This window comes from Esox lucius, chromosome 19, assembly GCF_011004845.1.
Source record: "Esox lucius isolate fEsoLuc1 chromosome 19, fEsoLuc1.pri, whole genome shotgun sequence".
Lineage (NCBI taxonomy): Eukaryota > Metazoa > Chordata > Actinopteri > Esociformes > Esocidae > Esox > Esox lucius.
This window is the reverse complement of record NC_047587.1, coordinates 2,590,611-2,605,456: the sequence shown is the minus strand read 5'-3', so window position 1 is coordinate 2,605,456 and position 14,846 is coordinate 2,590,611. Positions and strand designations below refer to the sequence as shown.

At 46.7% G+C, this 14,846-nt stretch overlaps 1 protein-coding gene across 4 annotated transcripts in view; it reads left to right on the top strand.

Moving 5' to 3' along the window:
• Nucleotides 1-65: 65 nt before the first annotated feature.
• zmp:0000001167 (protein phosphatase 1 regulatory subunit 12A) overlaps nt 66-14,846 on the top strand; it is a 28,197-nt gene continuing 13,416 nt past the window's right edge. For 2 of the 4 annotated variants that reach the window (XM_029115105.2, XM_029115104.2), the window contains exons 1-9: nt 66-441; nt 6,528-6,658; nt 7,670-7,788; nt 8,498-8,654; nt 9,839-9,983; nt 11,065-11,139; nt 13,175-13,260; nt 14,128-14,354; nt 14,498-14,607. In XM_029115105.2, the coding sequence (XP_028970938.1) occupies nt 160-441; nt 6,528-6,658; nt 7,670-7,788; nt 8,498-8,654; nt 9,839-9,983; nt 11,065-11,139; nt 13,175-13,260; nt 14,128-14,354; nt 14,498-14,607 (1,332 nt within the window). In that variant the 5' untranslated portion in view covers nt 66-159. The remainder of the gene's footprint in view (nt 442-6,527; nt 6,659-7,669; nt 7,789-8,497; nt 8,655-9,838; nt 9,984-11,064; nt 11,140-13,174; nt 13,261-14,127; nt 14,355-14,497; nt 14,608-14,846) is intronic. The other 2 variants (XM_029115103.2, XM_029115102.2) reach the window with 2 other exon arrangements.

Below are 14,846 nucleotides of genomic sequence, written 5' to 3'. Positions count from 1 at the left end.
AAGCCCCGTCTGTCCTTCCAAAGTTCGGTTGGTGTTCAACTTTCTTTGCGAGTTCTTACCGCCAGAGGGCGTAGTCACTATGAACGGACATCCCTAATGAAGCTCCACTTTGGCTACCCCGCAACATGAACTGAATCTACCCGGGAGAGACCGAGGAAGATGGCGGCGACTGACCGTTCCCGGTCCGAAGCTGCAAAGCAGCGACGGCAGGATCAGTTACAGCGATGGCTGGGCTCGGAAACCGACCAGACAGGACCAGGACCGGGTACGCGGGATGTGTCGACCGGAACAGGGTCGCGGCGGGCCCGGGTTCGGTTCGCTCAGGGAGCCGTGTTTATGGCAGCCTGTTCGGCTGGGGACCGAGAGGAGGTGGCGTTGCTCTTACGGCAGGGTGCTAACATCAACCATGCTAATATAGACGGACTGACGGCGCTTCATCAGGTACTCAACTAACTACTTTAGCTTGATCAGCGGTTATAAAGTATTAAAGATTCTTGTCTGGGCAACTAGTGGTATCGGGCGCGGGCAACATGTACAGATTTGTGCTATAGCCTACGGTGAAACAAAAAATGTAAAAATAGCTACTGTAAGTAGGCTAACCCATTGGTGAACTTGAACATCGCTAATTCACTGCTAACAATTTGATTAAAAAAAAAAGTTTTATAACGACCTAATGCATATTATGGTAAACTGAGTATCTTTATGAAATCATGCAGAGTGACTAATGTTGAAACATTGATAATTCTGCTGTGAACTAAAGTATGCTGGAACATCCGAACTGTTGACTTGAAGTTAGTTTGTTTTTTCTCTCGGATGAGTACTGTACAACACAAGACGGAAAAGCGGGGGTTTACTCCCGAACAGAAACTAGATTGAAAATCTGGTTACAGTTTTCAGTAAAATGTGAAACTATAAGGCTACAGCTATTCAAACGTGTTTTCTTAATCTTTCAAGTCCTAATAAAATATGTAGCCCGATATGCAATCGATTACTGTAACGTTTAGATTGCCGTTTCAGATCAGGTCGGTTGATTGGAACTAGGCAAACTACTGTTGTTTACTCTTTGGGGTTTAAGGCCGGGTGTTTTGTAAAAGCACTTTGTGACATCTGCTGATGTAAAAAGGCCTTTATAAATACATTTGATTGATTGATTGGTTGGTAAGCCAGTTCACTGTTGTCAGGTAACATGATAGATAAATAGAGAGATATCTCATTCTTCTCTGTTAATTAATGTGTTTTAGATTAAAATTCAATGAGAAATTGAGAATATATTTGCCATGTAGGCCACAGACAAAGTCAGACACATACATACACACACTCCATGTTTACCATGTTATGTTACCTGACCATGTTCAGCTGTCTGTATACTGCTCTCTCAACCAACCGCCTAGCTGAGAGCGAGCTAGAGAGAGAGAGCGAGCTAGAGAGAGAGAGCTAGCTAGAGAGAGAGAGCTAGCTAGAGAGAGAGAGAGGGCGAAAGAGAGCGAGCTAGAGAGAGAGAGCTAGCTAGAGAGAGAGAGAGGGCGAGAGAGAGCGAGCTAGAGAGAGAGAGCGAGCTAGAGAGAGAGAGCGAGCTAGAGAGAGAGAGCGAGCTAGAGAGAGAGAGAGAGCGAGCTAGAGAGAGAGAGAGAGAGAGAGAGAGAGAGAGAGCGAGCTAGAGAGAGAGAGAGAGCGAGCGAGCTAGAGAGAGAGAGAGAGAGAGAGAGCGAGCTAGAGAGAGAGCAACAGTAGTAGTCTGGTCAGCATCACTGTCACTAGAACTACACTGATCCACAGATGAAATCTTTCCTCTGCTGTAAGGACACCTTGTCATACACTGTGTACACATAGCTATCTGCTAACATAGATCCTCCAACCGGTTACACATAGCTATCTGCTAACATAGATCCTCCAATCCTGGTTAAGGCCATGGTACTCTGCGGTGAGTCTAGGTCTTGCAACCACTTGGTGCTGTCTTACCTAAGACAGTTGGTGTTGTCTCAACTCAAGATGCTAGACCCCCCATGCCTTAGCATCTGGTCTTGTTGAATCTCTAGTCACCCGATCCCAGCTCTGAGCCAATCAGAAAACGGGAAAGGAAAATTCCTTGTAAAAGTCCACAAGATCAAGAAAGGTATTTCTTGCCAGTGCGCAAAACTGTCTGCCTACACTGCGGTCGCTGCATTGCGATCCATTCTAAGAAGTAATCAGTGTGAACTTGACAATTGCAAATCGTGACAAGGCGCTAATTGATCTCGCGTCTGTGGGCAAACCAAGGGCCTGTAAGTGTCTGAATACAGTCATCTACTGACAGACAAAAAAGGCCTGTAAAACATCACCTAGCTGTCCCTCTGATCTACCATCACACTGGTGTATTTGAATGGTCTCCTAACACTGGCTACAGTGTTCCTGTCCAGTCTCTGAAACAGTCATTACAGACTGGATGCAGACTGGATTACACAACATTCCCCTCTGCATCTGGTGTTCCCTATCTGATGTCAGACTGAACTACTTCACCACTAGATCACCTTCCTCTGGCATGTTCCTCTGATGATGACAACATGTCTGTGTGCACGTGGAGGGAGGACAGACGGACATCTTTGCACGTTTCCTGAAGTGCTGTACTCTCTGGGCAATGGCACCATGCCAGGCTGTGCCCTATTCCCTACTACTGTGGACCAGAGACTTGGGAGGAATTGGTCTGTTGGTCATGGTTCTGCTGTGGCCCGGTGTGTTGTTTGACCTGCTGGTCTGGTTCTGCTGTGGCCTGTTGAGTTGTTTGACCTGCTGGTCTGGTTCTGCTGTGGCCTGTTGAGTTGTTTGACCTGCTGGTCTGGTTCTGCTGCGGCCTGTTGAGTTGTTTGACCTGCTGGTCTGGTTCTGCTGTGGCCTGTTGAGTTGTTTGACCTGCTGGTCATTGTTCTGCTGTGGCCTGTTGAATTGTTTGACCTGTTGGTCTGGTTCTGCTGTGGCCTGTTGAGTTGTTTGACCTGTTGGTCATGGTTCTGCTGTGGCCCGGTGGGTTGTTTGACCTGTTGGTCTGGTTCTGCTGTGGCCTGTTGAGTGGTTTGACCTGTTGGTCTGGTTCTGCTGTGGCCTGTTGAGTTGTTTGACCTGTTGGTCTGGTTCTGCTGTGGCCCGGTGGGTTGTTTGACCTGTTGGTCTGGTTCTGCTGTGGCCTGGTGTGTTGTCTCTCCATGTGGCCGGGCATCCCTTTCTGCCTTGTTGCTTAGTGGTTGCTTGGCAACCTGAATTAAATATAAGCCCACACTCCGAACTTTCCGTCCCTTCATCCAAAGCCTCTCTGTCTTCTGTCTCTCATCCCTCTTTGTATTTGCTCTCTCAACCCTCTCTGTCTTCTCTCTCTCTCATTCCTCTCTGACTTCTCTCATCCCTTTCTTTCTTCTGTCTCTCATCCCTGTCTGTCTTTTTTCTCTCTCTCATCCCTCTTTGTCTTCTCTCTCTCATCCCTGTCTTTCTTTTTTCTCTCTGTCATCCCTGTCTGTCTTTTTTCTCTCTCTCATCCCTGTCTGTCTTTTCTCTCTCTCTCATCCTGCTCTCTTTTCATCGTTCTCTTCCCCTTTTTCCCTCTTCTCACTTGCTCTCACCCACCCCCCTCACACACCCCCCTCACCCACCCCTCTCCACTTGTCTGTGCCAAATCCCACTGGTGCAGACTTGGGGGATTTCAGATGAAGAAATGGAAAACATTCTCCTACTAACTGCAGCTCAAGCTGTTGCTGCTGCTGTTGTCAAAAGGCCATTTGCACAATGAATGACCCACTGAATGTCTGCCTGCTGCCGCGCCACATCCACAACCAGGAGGGCTGGAAGAGAAGTGCCCTGTGTTCTGCCAGCCAGCTGGCCTGGAGACGGGAGGAACCACTGGAGTCCAAATGGCATCAATCTCGATCCGTGTCTCTGTCTCTCCGTCTACCTCCCTTTAAAGATGTGAGGTCTGGGCTTCTACCAGCCAGCAGAGAGACACTCCAGTGTCGGCCAGGTGTGCAACAGGCTTATGTCACAGATCCAGTCAACCCGTTATCCTACACGGTGAACCAGAGAGGGGACCTAAATAGGTTTGTTTGATGTATAAGGAAAGCCTCTTACAGAGCAGCTTATGGTTGGTTGGCCTAACCAGTCCAAGGAAAGAGCAGCCAAGGATTGTCCCTCTGGAACTGGTCAGCAGTGGTTAGTATTTGAGGTTCTGTGGATGTGGTTCCCAGTTGATCTAGCTGTTGCTCTACACAACCACGTGTGCACAAGCCTGTATTTTGCCTGTTACAGCAGTTACTGCAATTGATAAGACAATGTTGTTGTCCCTGTTTTGATTAGCCTATCCACTAGTCCCTATAGGTCATAATGTTTTCCCTGTTCATGGACGTGTTTTGACTAGCCGAGCTGCTTTTCCCCTATAGGGCATGGTGCGTGTTTTCACACCAGTCTGTGAAGCATTGATAAGGCATGGGTTTCTGTTACCCATCGTGCAATGCAGTCTGGCCTAGGCCTGTTGAAACTAACAGTCATGAGTCATTTCTCCAGTCAAATTCCATGGGACATTTTGCCTTCTGCACTTTAATGGCTGGCACTGATGTGTTGGTAGAACACGACTGTCCAAAGGCCCGGGTGTCCAAAGGCCCGGGTGTCCAAAGGCCCGGGTGTCCAAAGGCCCGGGTGTCCAAAGGGTACCCTGTTGTCCATCCAGTCTCTAAGACATCAATGCAAATGTAATACAGAATTTACCGTAAACCCTTAAAGATTGAATTTCAGTATTCTGCATGATGGGAATGACTGGCGACGTGGGGGCTCTCCAACGACGTCGGGGTGACTGGCTTGGAATGCTGCTTGGTTTCTGCCACTGTTAAACCTCTGAACAACAGCTGTCTCAGGCTCACTGTTCTTGCCAAAGTCATTGAAACACTTGTCTGAGAGTATCTGAGAGTGTTTATACTCCAATAATGTCCTGTGCAAGTATGTCTGGTAGATAGAATCACAGCTAATGCGGCTGACATGAACGTTACTAATGTTATACTAGTGCTTCCTTCTGAAAAGCGTTGTGCAGTTTTGTGCATTTATTTTGTGGCATTTGCCCCAGTAGAATGGACCAAATGGCATTAATGCAGAGATTGTTGGACAAAAATAGTTTGTGTTAGATCCCAATGTGTTGATTGCATGATTTTTCAGAAGTGTATTTCTTTTTTCCTTTCTTATTTACACCCCTGTTTTTCTCCTCACCCAGTTTTGTGAAATGTATTTGCCAAGATGGCCTTGCCTCATCGTAGCACTTCACAGGGCTTGGGGGTCAAACATCGAGATGCGTCCAATGCACATCTCACCAAGTAGTTCTGGTTCGTATCGCACTTCTTACTCAACCAGGAAGTACTCACCAGTACCCACACGCTTTTCTAGTTAACAACTGAAGTTAAGATGGCAGGCACCTAAACTACCACAGAGAATTGCCAAATCATGATGAAACAAAGCAAACCTCCATGCGTCGAGCCAATTGGGACCAGCTCATGCATGTCCTTTGGGACTGTGGGTTTGGCATGGCCCGGATTTAAACGCTCTCCAGTGTTGTACATGAAGTTCAAGGAAGTAACTTTCCTGCCCTATTTGGATTCCCCTGACAGGCAGAACATTTCTGCAGGATATTTTTGTATATTCTATAGTGCCATAGGGATCTGTCAGATGCCATCATCTATAGAACCAGTCCCGAACAAAATGAGGCACTTCTCAAATTGCAGGAAGCGTTTAACTTCTTCCAGCTCAAATTGGTCAGAGAAAACCAAATGTATAGTATTCTCAGGATGAAGACAGCCGGCCCTTACTCCGCCTCGGATTGTGGCTTTGGAAAACAAGCCGATCGAGGTGGTCGTCACAGGTGCCTAGGATTTTACCTTAAAGGGGCCTTATGTAATCTTTTTTTAGTGTACTACAAGCACAAATACAAGCATATATGACCAGAAGACATCTGCAGTTAATGTTTTAAGTAAATTTAATTTAACAACATTTTAACAATTGGCCTCCCATTTAACCTTTCCTGTCGGTCCATCTATCAGGTTTGAGCTCAGTAGGTTCTGAATGTTTGTTTACAAACTTTACGTTTGGGCTTTGGTTGGGTACAACAGTTATTTTTTCTGCTCTATTTTTCAAGAATGAATGAAAGAATACAATTATTTTGCACGTCAAAAACCTAAAAGAGCAAGCAATTACACATAGAAGGGCAGTGGCTAGGAAACACTCTCTAGAAAGGTCGGAACCTAGGAAGGAACCTAGGAAGAAACCTAGAGCGGAGCCGGTCTCCAAGGAATGTTCTGGCTTTGCCGGATGTAGATTATCATTAGAGTTCACATCCTTCACCAGGCCACATCACTCACCGATATATAATGTGTATATAAAATTGTTATACCTTGTTGGCTTTGGGATTTGGAAACAACAACCTTTGGTTACTAGTGCAACACTCTATCCACTAGGCTATTTGCTGCCCTGTTAGTTATTTCATGTAATATCCAGTGTGACCTAGAGTCTATCTCTCCGGGCGTCTCTAGGCATGTATCGATGAGAATGCAGAGATGGTGCAGTTCTTGGTGGAGAGCGGGAGTGACGTAAACCGTGGGGACAATGAGGGGTGGACTCCCCTTCACGCTGCAGCCTCCTGTGGGTTCATCCAGATCACCAAGTGGGTCACCTCCCATCTCTGTTTCCCTGTTATACTGCTCCTTCTTCATTTGCTCCAGGGGAGCCACAGGCTAGCACAACGGGGTGTATGTCTGTTTTTGCCTTAATGCTACATACCTGATTCCAACTTATCAGCTGATTCCACTAGTTAACTTATCACCTGATTTTACTAGTCAACTCATCACCTGATTTCACTAGTCAACTCATCATCTGATTTCACTAGTCAACTCATCATCTGATTTCAACTCATCATCTGATTTCAACTCATCATCTGATTTCACTAGTCAACTCATCATCTGATTTCAACTCATCACCTGATTTCACTAGTCAACTCATCATCTGATTTCACTAGTCAACTCATCACCTGATTTCACTAGTCAACTCATCACCTGATTTCACTAGTCAACTCATCACCTGATTTCACTAGTCAACTCATCACCAGTGCTTGAGCAAAATTTTAACTTTTTCCCCTCTGGTTCCCCGGGATGTTTTTGTGTGATGAACATACAGTCATACAAAACACAATGGAAGATGTTTTTGTGTGATGAACATACAGTCATACAAAACACAATGGAAGATGTTTTTGTGTGATGAACATACTGTCATACAAAACACAATGGAAGATGTTTTTGTGTGATGAACATACAGTCATACAAAACACAATGGAAGATGTTTTTGTGTGATGAACATACAGTCATACAAAACACAATGGAAGATGTTTTTGTGTGATGAACATACAGTCATACAAAACACAATGGAAGATGTTTTTGTGTGATGAACATACAGTCATACAAAACACAATGGAAGATGTTTTTGTGTGATGAACATACAGTCATACAAAACACAATGGAAGATGTTTTTGCGTTGTCCAGCTAACCCCAATGTCATACCAGGGTAGGTTACGTCATCTAGATCCAGAACTGGGCTGAATGCTGCTAATGCAGGTATCTGATGGACTGAATGGGAGGGCTCATTCTCTCTAGGAACCTTTATATGTGGGTCTATGTTGCAGGTACCTGATTGAGCATGGGGCACGTGTGGGGGCGGTGAACAGTGAAGGAGAATTACCCCTGGATGTGGCCACTGAGGACGCCATGGAGAGACTGCTGAAGGCAGAGATCAAGAAGCAGGGTACAGACTTATGTCTTCTCTATGTAGTGTTTTATTACACACCTATCATCTCTATTTAGTGCATTATTACGCACTTCTGTCATCTATGTGTAGTACATTATTACGCACTTCTGTCATCTATGTGTAGTACATTATTACACACTTATGTTATCTATGTGTAGTGCATTATTACACACTTAGGTCATCTCTATGCAGTGCAATATCACATACTTATGTTATCCATGTGTAGTGCATTATTACACACTTAAGATGCCAGGTAGAGACTGCTGAAGGGAGAGATCATGACACAAACGTCTGTAGACAGGGACAATTCTGTTTGCTCAAGGTAGATGGTATGTCTCTATTTACACTGTGTTGACTATGTGTCCCAAATAACACCATTACACATAGTCTGAGGCGAATGCTAGTGTTGAAATGACTGAAAATACATGGACAAACCAGTTTTGTCATTTTCTGTCAGATTAGGCCAGGTTGACGCTTGTTTGGCCAAATAAACAAGTTTAGTTTTTTCTTCGAGTACATTTTAGATTTTCTTCTTTGAAATTACATTGATTGTAGTGACTAATCATTTTGATTAAGAAAGCTTCTATTCTGTTTTGATATTTCTCACAGTGGTACTGCTGTCTCCCACTCATCTTGTCTCTCTGTCTGACCTCAGATCTCTCAATGCTACACTTATCTCCAGCTAACCTGGTCTCTCTGTCCTCAGGCATAGATGTGGACATGGCGAGGAGAGAAGAGGAGCGTGTGATGCTGGCAGATGCCAATGCGGTGCTGGCCGGGAGTGGCACCCTGGCACCGCACCCCAACACCAAGGCCACGGCGCTGCATGTGGCAGCCGCCAAAGGCTACATCGAGGTCATGAAGTGAGTTCGGTCAAACTGCTCGGTGGAGATCGGACACGTGTTTGTGTGCTCGCTGCGCTCTTTTTCGACTGGTCAGTTGGCGGGGGGCACGGGGGCATACTTATGTTTGTACCAAACTAGGCCGGCTGTTAGGTCATCTATTTGTCCTCTTAATCTCATCTTGTTTTTGTATTTTAGATGTTGAGATATGTGTCCTCAGGACAGTTGATGTTGAGATATGTGTCCTCAGGACAGTTGATGTTGAGATATGTGTCCTCAGGACAGTTGATGTTGAGATATGTGTCCTCAGGACAGTTGATGTTGAGATATGTGTCCTCAGGACAGTTGATGTTGAGATATGTGTCCTCAGGACAGTTGATGTTGAGATATGTGTCCTCAGGACCTAGACTGGAATCCTTACCTGCTTGAATGGATGCACTCTCCAGTATTTTACCCCGATAATGCTTGCAAGCGACCAAGCCTCCACAAGGAGTTGCAAGAGCAACCATATTTGATTTCTAACTTCCTGCCGCAACCCAAACAGTGCTGGCCAAATGCAACTTCCTCTGTGGGAACTTTGGGCTAATCTGCCAGCAGGATTCAAACTCTGTTCTCGAAGACTACGCGTCTCTCCCCCAGCTAACGGTCTACGCGTCTCTCCCCCAGCTAACTGTCTACGCGTCTCTCCCCCAGCTAGCGGTCTACGCGTCTCTCCCCCAGCTAACGGTCTACGCGTCTGTCCCGCAGCTAATGGTCTACGCGTCTGTCCCGCAGCTAACGGTCTACGCGTCTCTCCCCCAGCTAACGGTCTACGCGTCTCTCCCCCAGCTAACGGTCTACGCGTCTCTCCCCCAGCTAACGGTCTACGCGTCTGTCCCGCAGCTAAAGGTCTACGCGTCTGTCCCGCAGCTAAAGGTCTACGCGTCTCTCCCCCAGCTAAAGGTCTACGCGTCTCTCCCCCAGCTAACGGTCTACGCGTCTCTCCCCCAGCTAACGGTCTACGCGTCTCTCCCCCAGCTAAAGGTCTACGCGTCTCTCCCCCAGCTAACGGTCTACGCGTCTCTCCCCCAGCTAACGGTCTACGCGTCTCTCCCCCAGCTAACGGTCTACGCGTCTCTCCCCCAGCTAACGGTCTACGCGTCTCTCCCCCAGCTAACGGTCTACGCGTCTGTCCCCCAGCTAACGGTCTACACATCTCTCCCCAGAGTGCTGCTGAAGTGTGGTCTGGATGTGGACAGCAGGGATGTGGACGGCTGGACCCCCCTGCACGCTGCAGCTCATTGGGGCCAGGAGGAGGTGTGCTCCCTGCTGGCTGACAGTATGTGTGACATGGCTGCACTCAACAACGTGGTGAGGAGAACAACATACAGTGATTATTACACTAACTCCTTAGCTATTAGTTTGACTCTGAATCCAAGCCTTTAGCCGGAAATTATCTTTGTGTTTGTGGGGACCAGCAAAAAGTCCTAATAAGGCCAGATTTTGGGCATAATTCTATCTGTGAAACAAAAACACGCACCTCAATTTTGCTGTGTAACATGTTGTTGGTATTGTATTTGTTGGTGATAATGTAGTTGGCACTATTATGTGTCAATAATGCTGCTGGTACTGTATCACACACCGATGATGTAGTTGGTACTGTATTAGGTGTCGATAATGTACCTGGTATTGTATTAGATGTTCGTTAATGTAGTATGTACTGTATTAGGTGCTGATAATGAAGTTGGTACTGTGTCCGGTGTCAATAATGTAGTTTGTATTGTATTAGGTGTTGATAATGTAGCCGGCACTGTATTCGGTATTGGTAATATAGTTGACATTGTATTTGGTGTTGATAATGTAGTTGGTACTGTATATGGTGTTGATAATGTAGGTGATACTATATTGGTTGTCATTAATGTTGCTGGCATTGTATTAGGTGTCAATAATGTAGTTTGTACTGTATCACATGTTGATGATGTAGTTGGTACTGTATTAGGTGTCAATAATGTAGTATGTACTGTATTAGGTGCTGATAATGTTGTTGGTACTGTGTCAGGTGTCAGTAATGTAGTTTGTATTGTATTAGATGTCGATAATGTAGCCGGCACTATATTTGGTGTTGGTAATATAGTTAGCACTGTATTATGTGTAGATAATGTAGGTGGTACTGTATTAGGTGTCAATGTTGCTGGCACTGTATTAGGTGATGATTATGTAGTTGGTATGGTATTAGGTGTTGATAATGTATGTGCCCTATATGCCACTGCCTGCTATAGGAAGAACAGGACAATGTTGAAGCACTGGTTCAGGCTGTATGTTAAACTACCTGTGGTAGTGTTCAGCAGTGTGCTTCTTCGTACCAGGGACACACTCTGGAAGAGACACTACTGTACCCCATGTGTTGACCACGCCCTCCCTACTCTCTGCTCATCTTATATGTCTGTTCTAGGGCCAGACCCCCTTGGAAGTAGCAGATGATGCCCTGGTGGAAACTCTGGAGGAGCTGACCAAGAAACAGAACACTGTGAGTCTTCATCCCTGGCCCGACTGGAACGCTGTCTCTTATGTAGTGTGCAACTTCTGATCCTGGTTGTGGTTGAACATGGGGGGAATTTTTGGGACCTAATATTTTAGTGCCTTCTAAAATTATTCAGTCCCATTTGACAATATGTCAGGCTCGAGAGAACAGCCTCTATCATGTGCTGGTGGGGTTTCTGAGCACAGCCTCCTGTGACACGCCCTGGGATTGAACCCAGGTTGTGGTGACTCCTTTGGACTAAGATGTAGTGCCTGATGTTCTGATATTCCACTGGGGAGGTTCTGAACTGTAGGCCATTTGGGAACACTTAGTGTCGTCTTGGTAGGCGAGCCAGTGTCACATGTCACATCCCAAGGACTTGCTGTTCCCTATAGAGTCAAGATGGTTGAATACCTCCTGAAGGCTGTTCCCTATAGAGTCAAGGTGGTTGAATACTTCCTGAAGGCTGTTCCCTATAGAATCAAGGTGGTTGAATACTTCCTGTAGGCTGTTCCCTATAGAGTTAAGGTGGTGGAATACTTCCTGAGGGCTGTTCCCTATAGAGTCAAGGTGATTGAATACCTCCTGGAGGCTGTTCCCTATAGAGTCAAGGTGGTTGAATACTTCCTGGAGGCTGTTCCCTATAGAGTCAAGGTGGTTGAATACTTCCTGAAGGCTGTTCCCTATAGAGTCAAGGTGGTTGAATACTTCCTGAAGGCTGTTCCTTATAGAGTCAAGGTGATTGAATACTTCCTGAAGGCTGTTCCCAATAGAGTCAAGGTGGTTGAATACCTCCTGAAGGCTGTTCCTTATAGAGTCAAGGTGATTGAATACCTCCTGGAGGCTGTTCCCTATAGAGTCAAGGTGGTTGAATACCTCCTGAAGGCTGTTCCCTATAGAGTCAAGGTGGTTGAATACCTCCTGAAGGTTGTTCCCTATAGAGTCAAGGTGGTTGAATACTTCCTGAAGGCTGTTCCTTATCGAGTCAAGGTGTTTGAATACCTCCTGAAGGCTGTTCCATATAGAGTCAAGGTGGTTGAATACCTCCTGAAGGCTGTTCTATATAGGGTCAAGATGGTTGAATACCTCCTGAAGGCTGTTCCAAATAGAGTCAGGATGGTTGAATACCTCCTGAAGGCTGTTCCATATAGAGTCAAGATGGTTGAATACCTCCTGAACGCTGTTCCATATAGAGTCAAGATGGTTGAATACCTCCTGAAGGCTGTGTCCTATATTTCTGTTTGCGTTGAAGATGTTTGCTAATTGACCTAATATAGCTAATAATGGGTAACCTCCTTCTCTGCGTCTCTTTCTCTTTGCTTCTCTCTCCCTCCATCTCTTTCTCTCTCTCCCTCCCCTCCCCCCTCTCTCTCTCTCTCTCTCCCTCCATCTGTCTCTGTTGAATTCTTTCCTTATTAACGCGTCCCTTCCTGCCATCCAAACAATGTGGGCGTGTTTGACATTGACAGTGTCTTCCTTGTCTTGTCCCTCTGAAGGCTGTTTCTATGTGGTCTGAGTTCATTCACGTTGGATTTACATTGATTTACATGACATTTACCATTTACCTGACATTTACCATTTACCTGACATTTACCATTTACATGACATTTACGTGTGCGGTTATTTATCTGAACGCTCTTATCTAGAATGACTAGATAGCACAACAAAGTATCTGCATGTTATATATATTTTTTAATATATATTAAGTGACCCTGGTAACCCTGGCTCATGTGTGAGATCCCTGGTTCTCTGGTACTTTTACAGGAACATTGACCAATTACAGAAACACATGTCCTTTATTTTGCCCATTAAGTCCATGCTTACCTCCATTCTGTGGCATGTCTGGATGTTCTGTGCATCTGTGTGAATAGTTAGTGTGTTACATTCCAGTTTTTGTATATCTGTATCTCCTTAGTTGTGTACAGAAAAGCCAAGCTAGATAATTCAAACATGTGACATTTACAATGCAACTGTATCAATGTGCGCGTGTGTGTGTGTGTGTATCTTTGTGTAGTTAGTCAGTGCCTCTCTCTGCCTGTAGCTACGCTCGGAGAAAGCCAAGTTGTCTCATCCTACAGTCATCGAGACCAGCCCTCCCCTCAACACGGCTCCGGTTCGACCACGCAGGTAAGGGCCCGCTGTGTGTCCTGTCAGACTCTGGTTGTTTTCCGCACCTAGAAATCCCAGAATCACCCACACAGAATCTGTGTTTTGTGTGTGTCTGTGTGTGTTAGTGCATGCACGTCACATCTCTGTCTTCGCCCGTTTCCACTGTGTCACCAGCTCCGACCCTGTGGTGAGGGACGGATGGAGAAGGAACAGCTCATCTGTATGAGTTGGTTTGTTGCTATAGGGAACTACATCACAGCAATAGATTCTTCGGAAAAAGTGATTTTCTGGGTTGATTTGCCAAACTGTTAGTGTGTGAAAGGTTTTGCCCAGTCTGGGGTCGGGTCAGGTCAGGGGTCGGGTCAGGTCAGGGGTCCGGTCAGGGGTCAGGTTAGGTCAAGGGTCCAGTCAGGGGTCGGGTCAGGTCATGGGTCAGATCATGGGTCCGGTCAGGGCTCCGGGTCGGGTCAGGTGTTGGGTCAGGTCAGGGGTCAGGTCAAGTCTGGGGTCCTGTCTGGGGTCCTGTCTGGGGTCCAGTCAGGGGTCGGGTCAGGTCAGGGGTCGGGTCAGGTCAGGGGTCGGGTCAGGGGTTGGGTCCGGTCAGGGGACCGGTCAGGGCTCCGCTCCGGGTCAGGTCAAGTCTGGGGTCCTGTCTGGGGTCCAGTCCGGGCCGTGGGTTTGAGGAGAAGCACCATTAATACATGAGCGTCCCTCAGTCTCCATCACAGAATCTGTCTGGTCCCTCTGTTGGTTTTTGGTTTGATTCCCCCCTCCCTCCCACACACACACACACACACACACACACTCTGATTGGCTGCACCCTGAGTGATCGCCCTCACTGATTGGCTCCTGCATGCGTACCTGTCATCCTGCCTGCCCCCGCAGGACCTCAATTTCTCGTATGAGCAGCCGAGAAAAGATCTGCCTCCACGAGCGAGAGAAGCATCCTCCCCCGGCCCTGACCAGCAGCCCCCCAGAGGAGGAGGAGGAGGAGGGAGGTCAGAGCGGGGGTCAGAGCGGGGGTCAGACGGAGACTCAGGACCAGGCCAAAGCCTCCAGCAGCTCCAGTTCGGAAGAGGAAGAAGACGAGTCCGAGAGCGATGCTGAATCAGGTGACGTTTCATCAACCGGGTGTCCTGGGCTGGTTTATATTTCAGACTGGTCCGCTGGGACAGGATGCCGAATTGAAATGGACTGGATCCAGAGTCTGCCTTGGCTGGTGTCCTTAACCGGCTGCTACTTTCTGTTGTTGCAGAGAAAGCCAAAAACCGAGAGATAATAAACAACTTGAACAACAAACGCAACAGCTCCGCCCCTCATGCTACCTCCATGGCAACCAACCCTTCAGGAAACACGGTCAAAAAGGTACCAGATGGATTCTGGGAGTGTCCGACCGGCGGAACGCCACCATTCTCTGACTCTGTAGATCCTGGTATTAGAGGTTCCATTAAACGCTGATTAACAACCGGTGTTCTCGGCTGTTTACTTGGAAAGGTGATTTGCCTGGCAAACGTCCTTTAATATCTCTGTTGGCCGGTCGTTAATCTGAGTTTATGTGAGTCCTGGCTCAACTTTTGGGAGTTAGTGATTCCCCAGAGGATTTC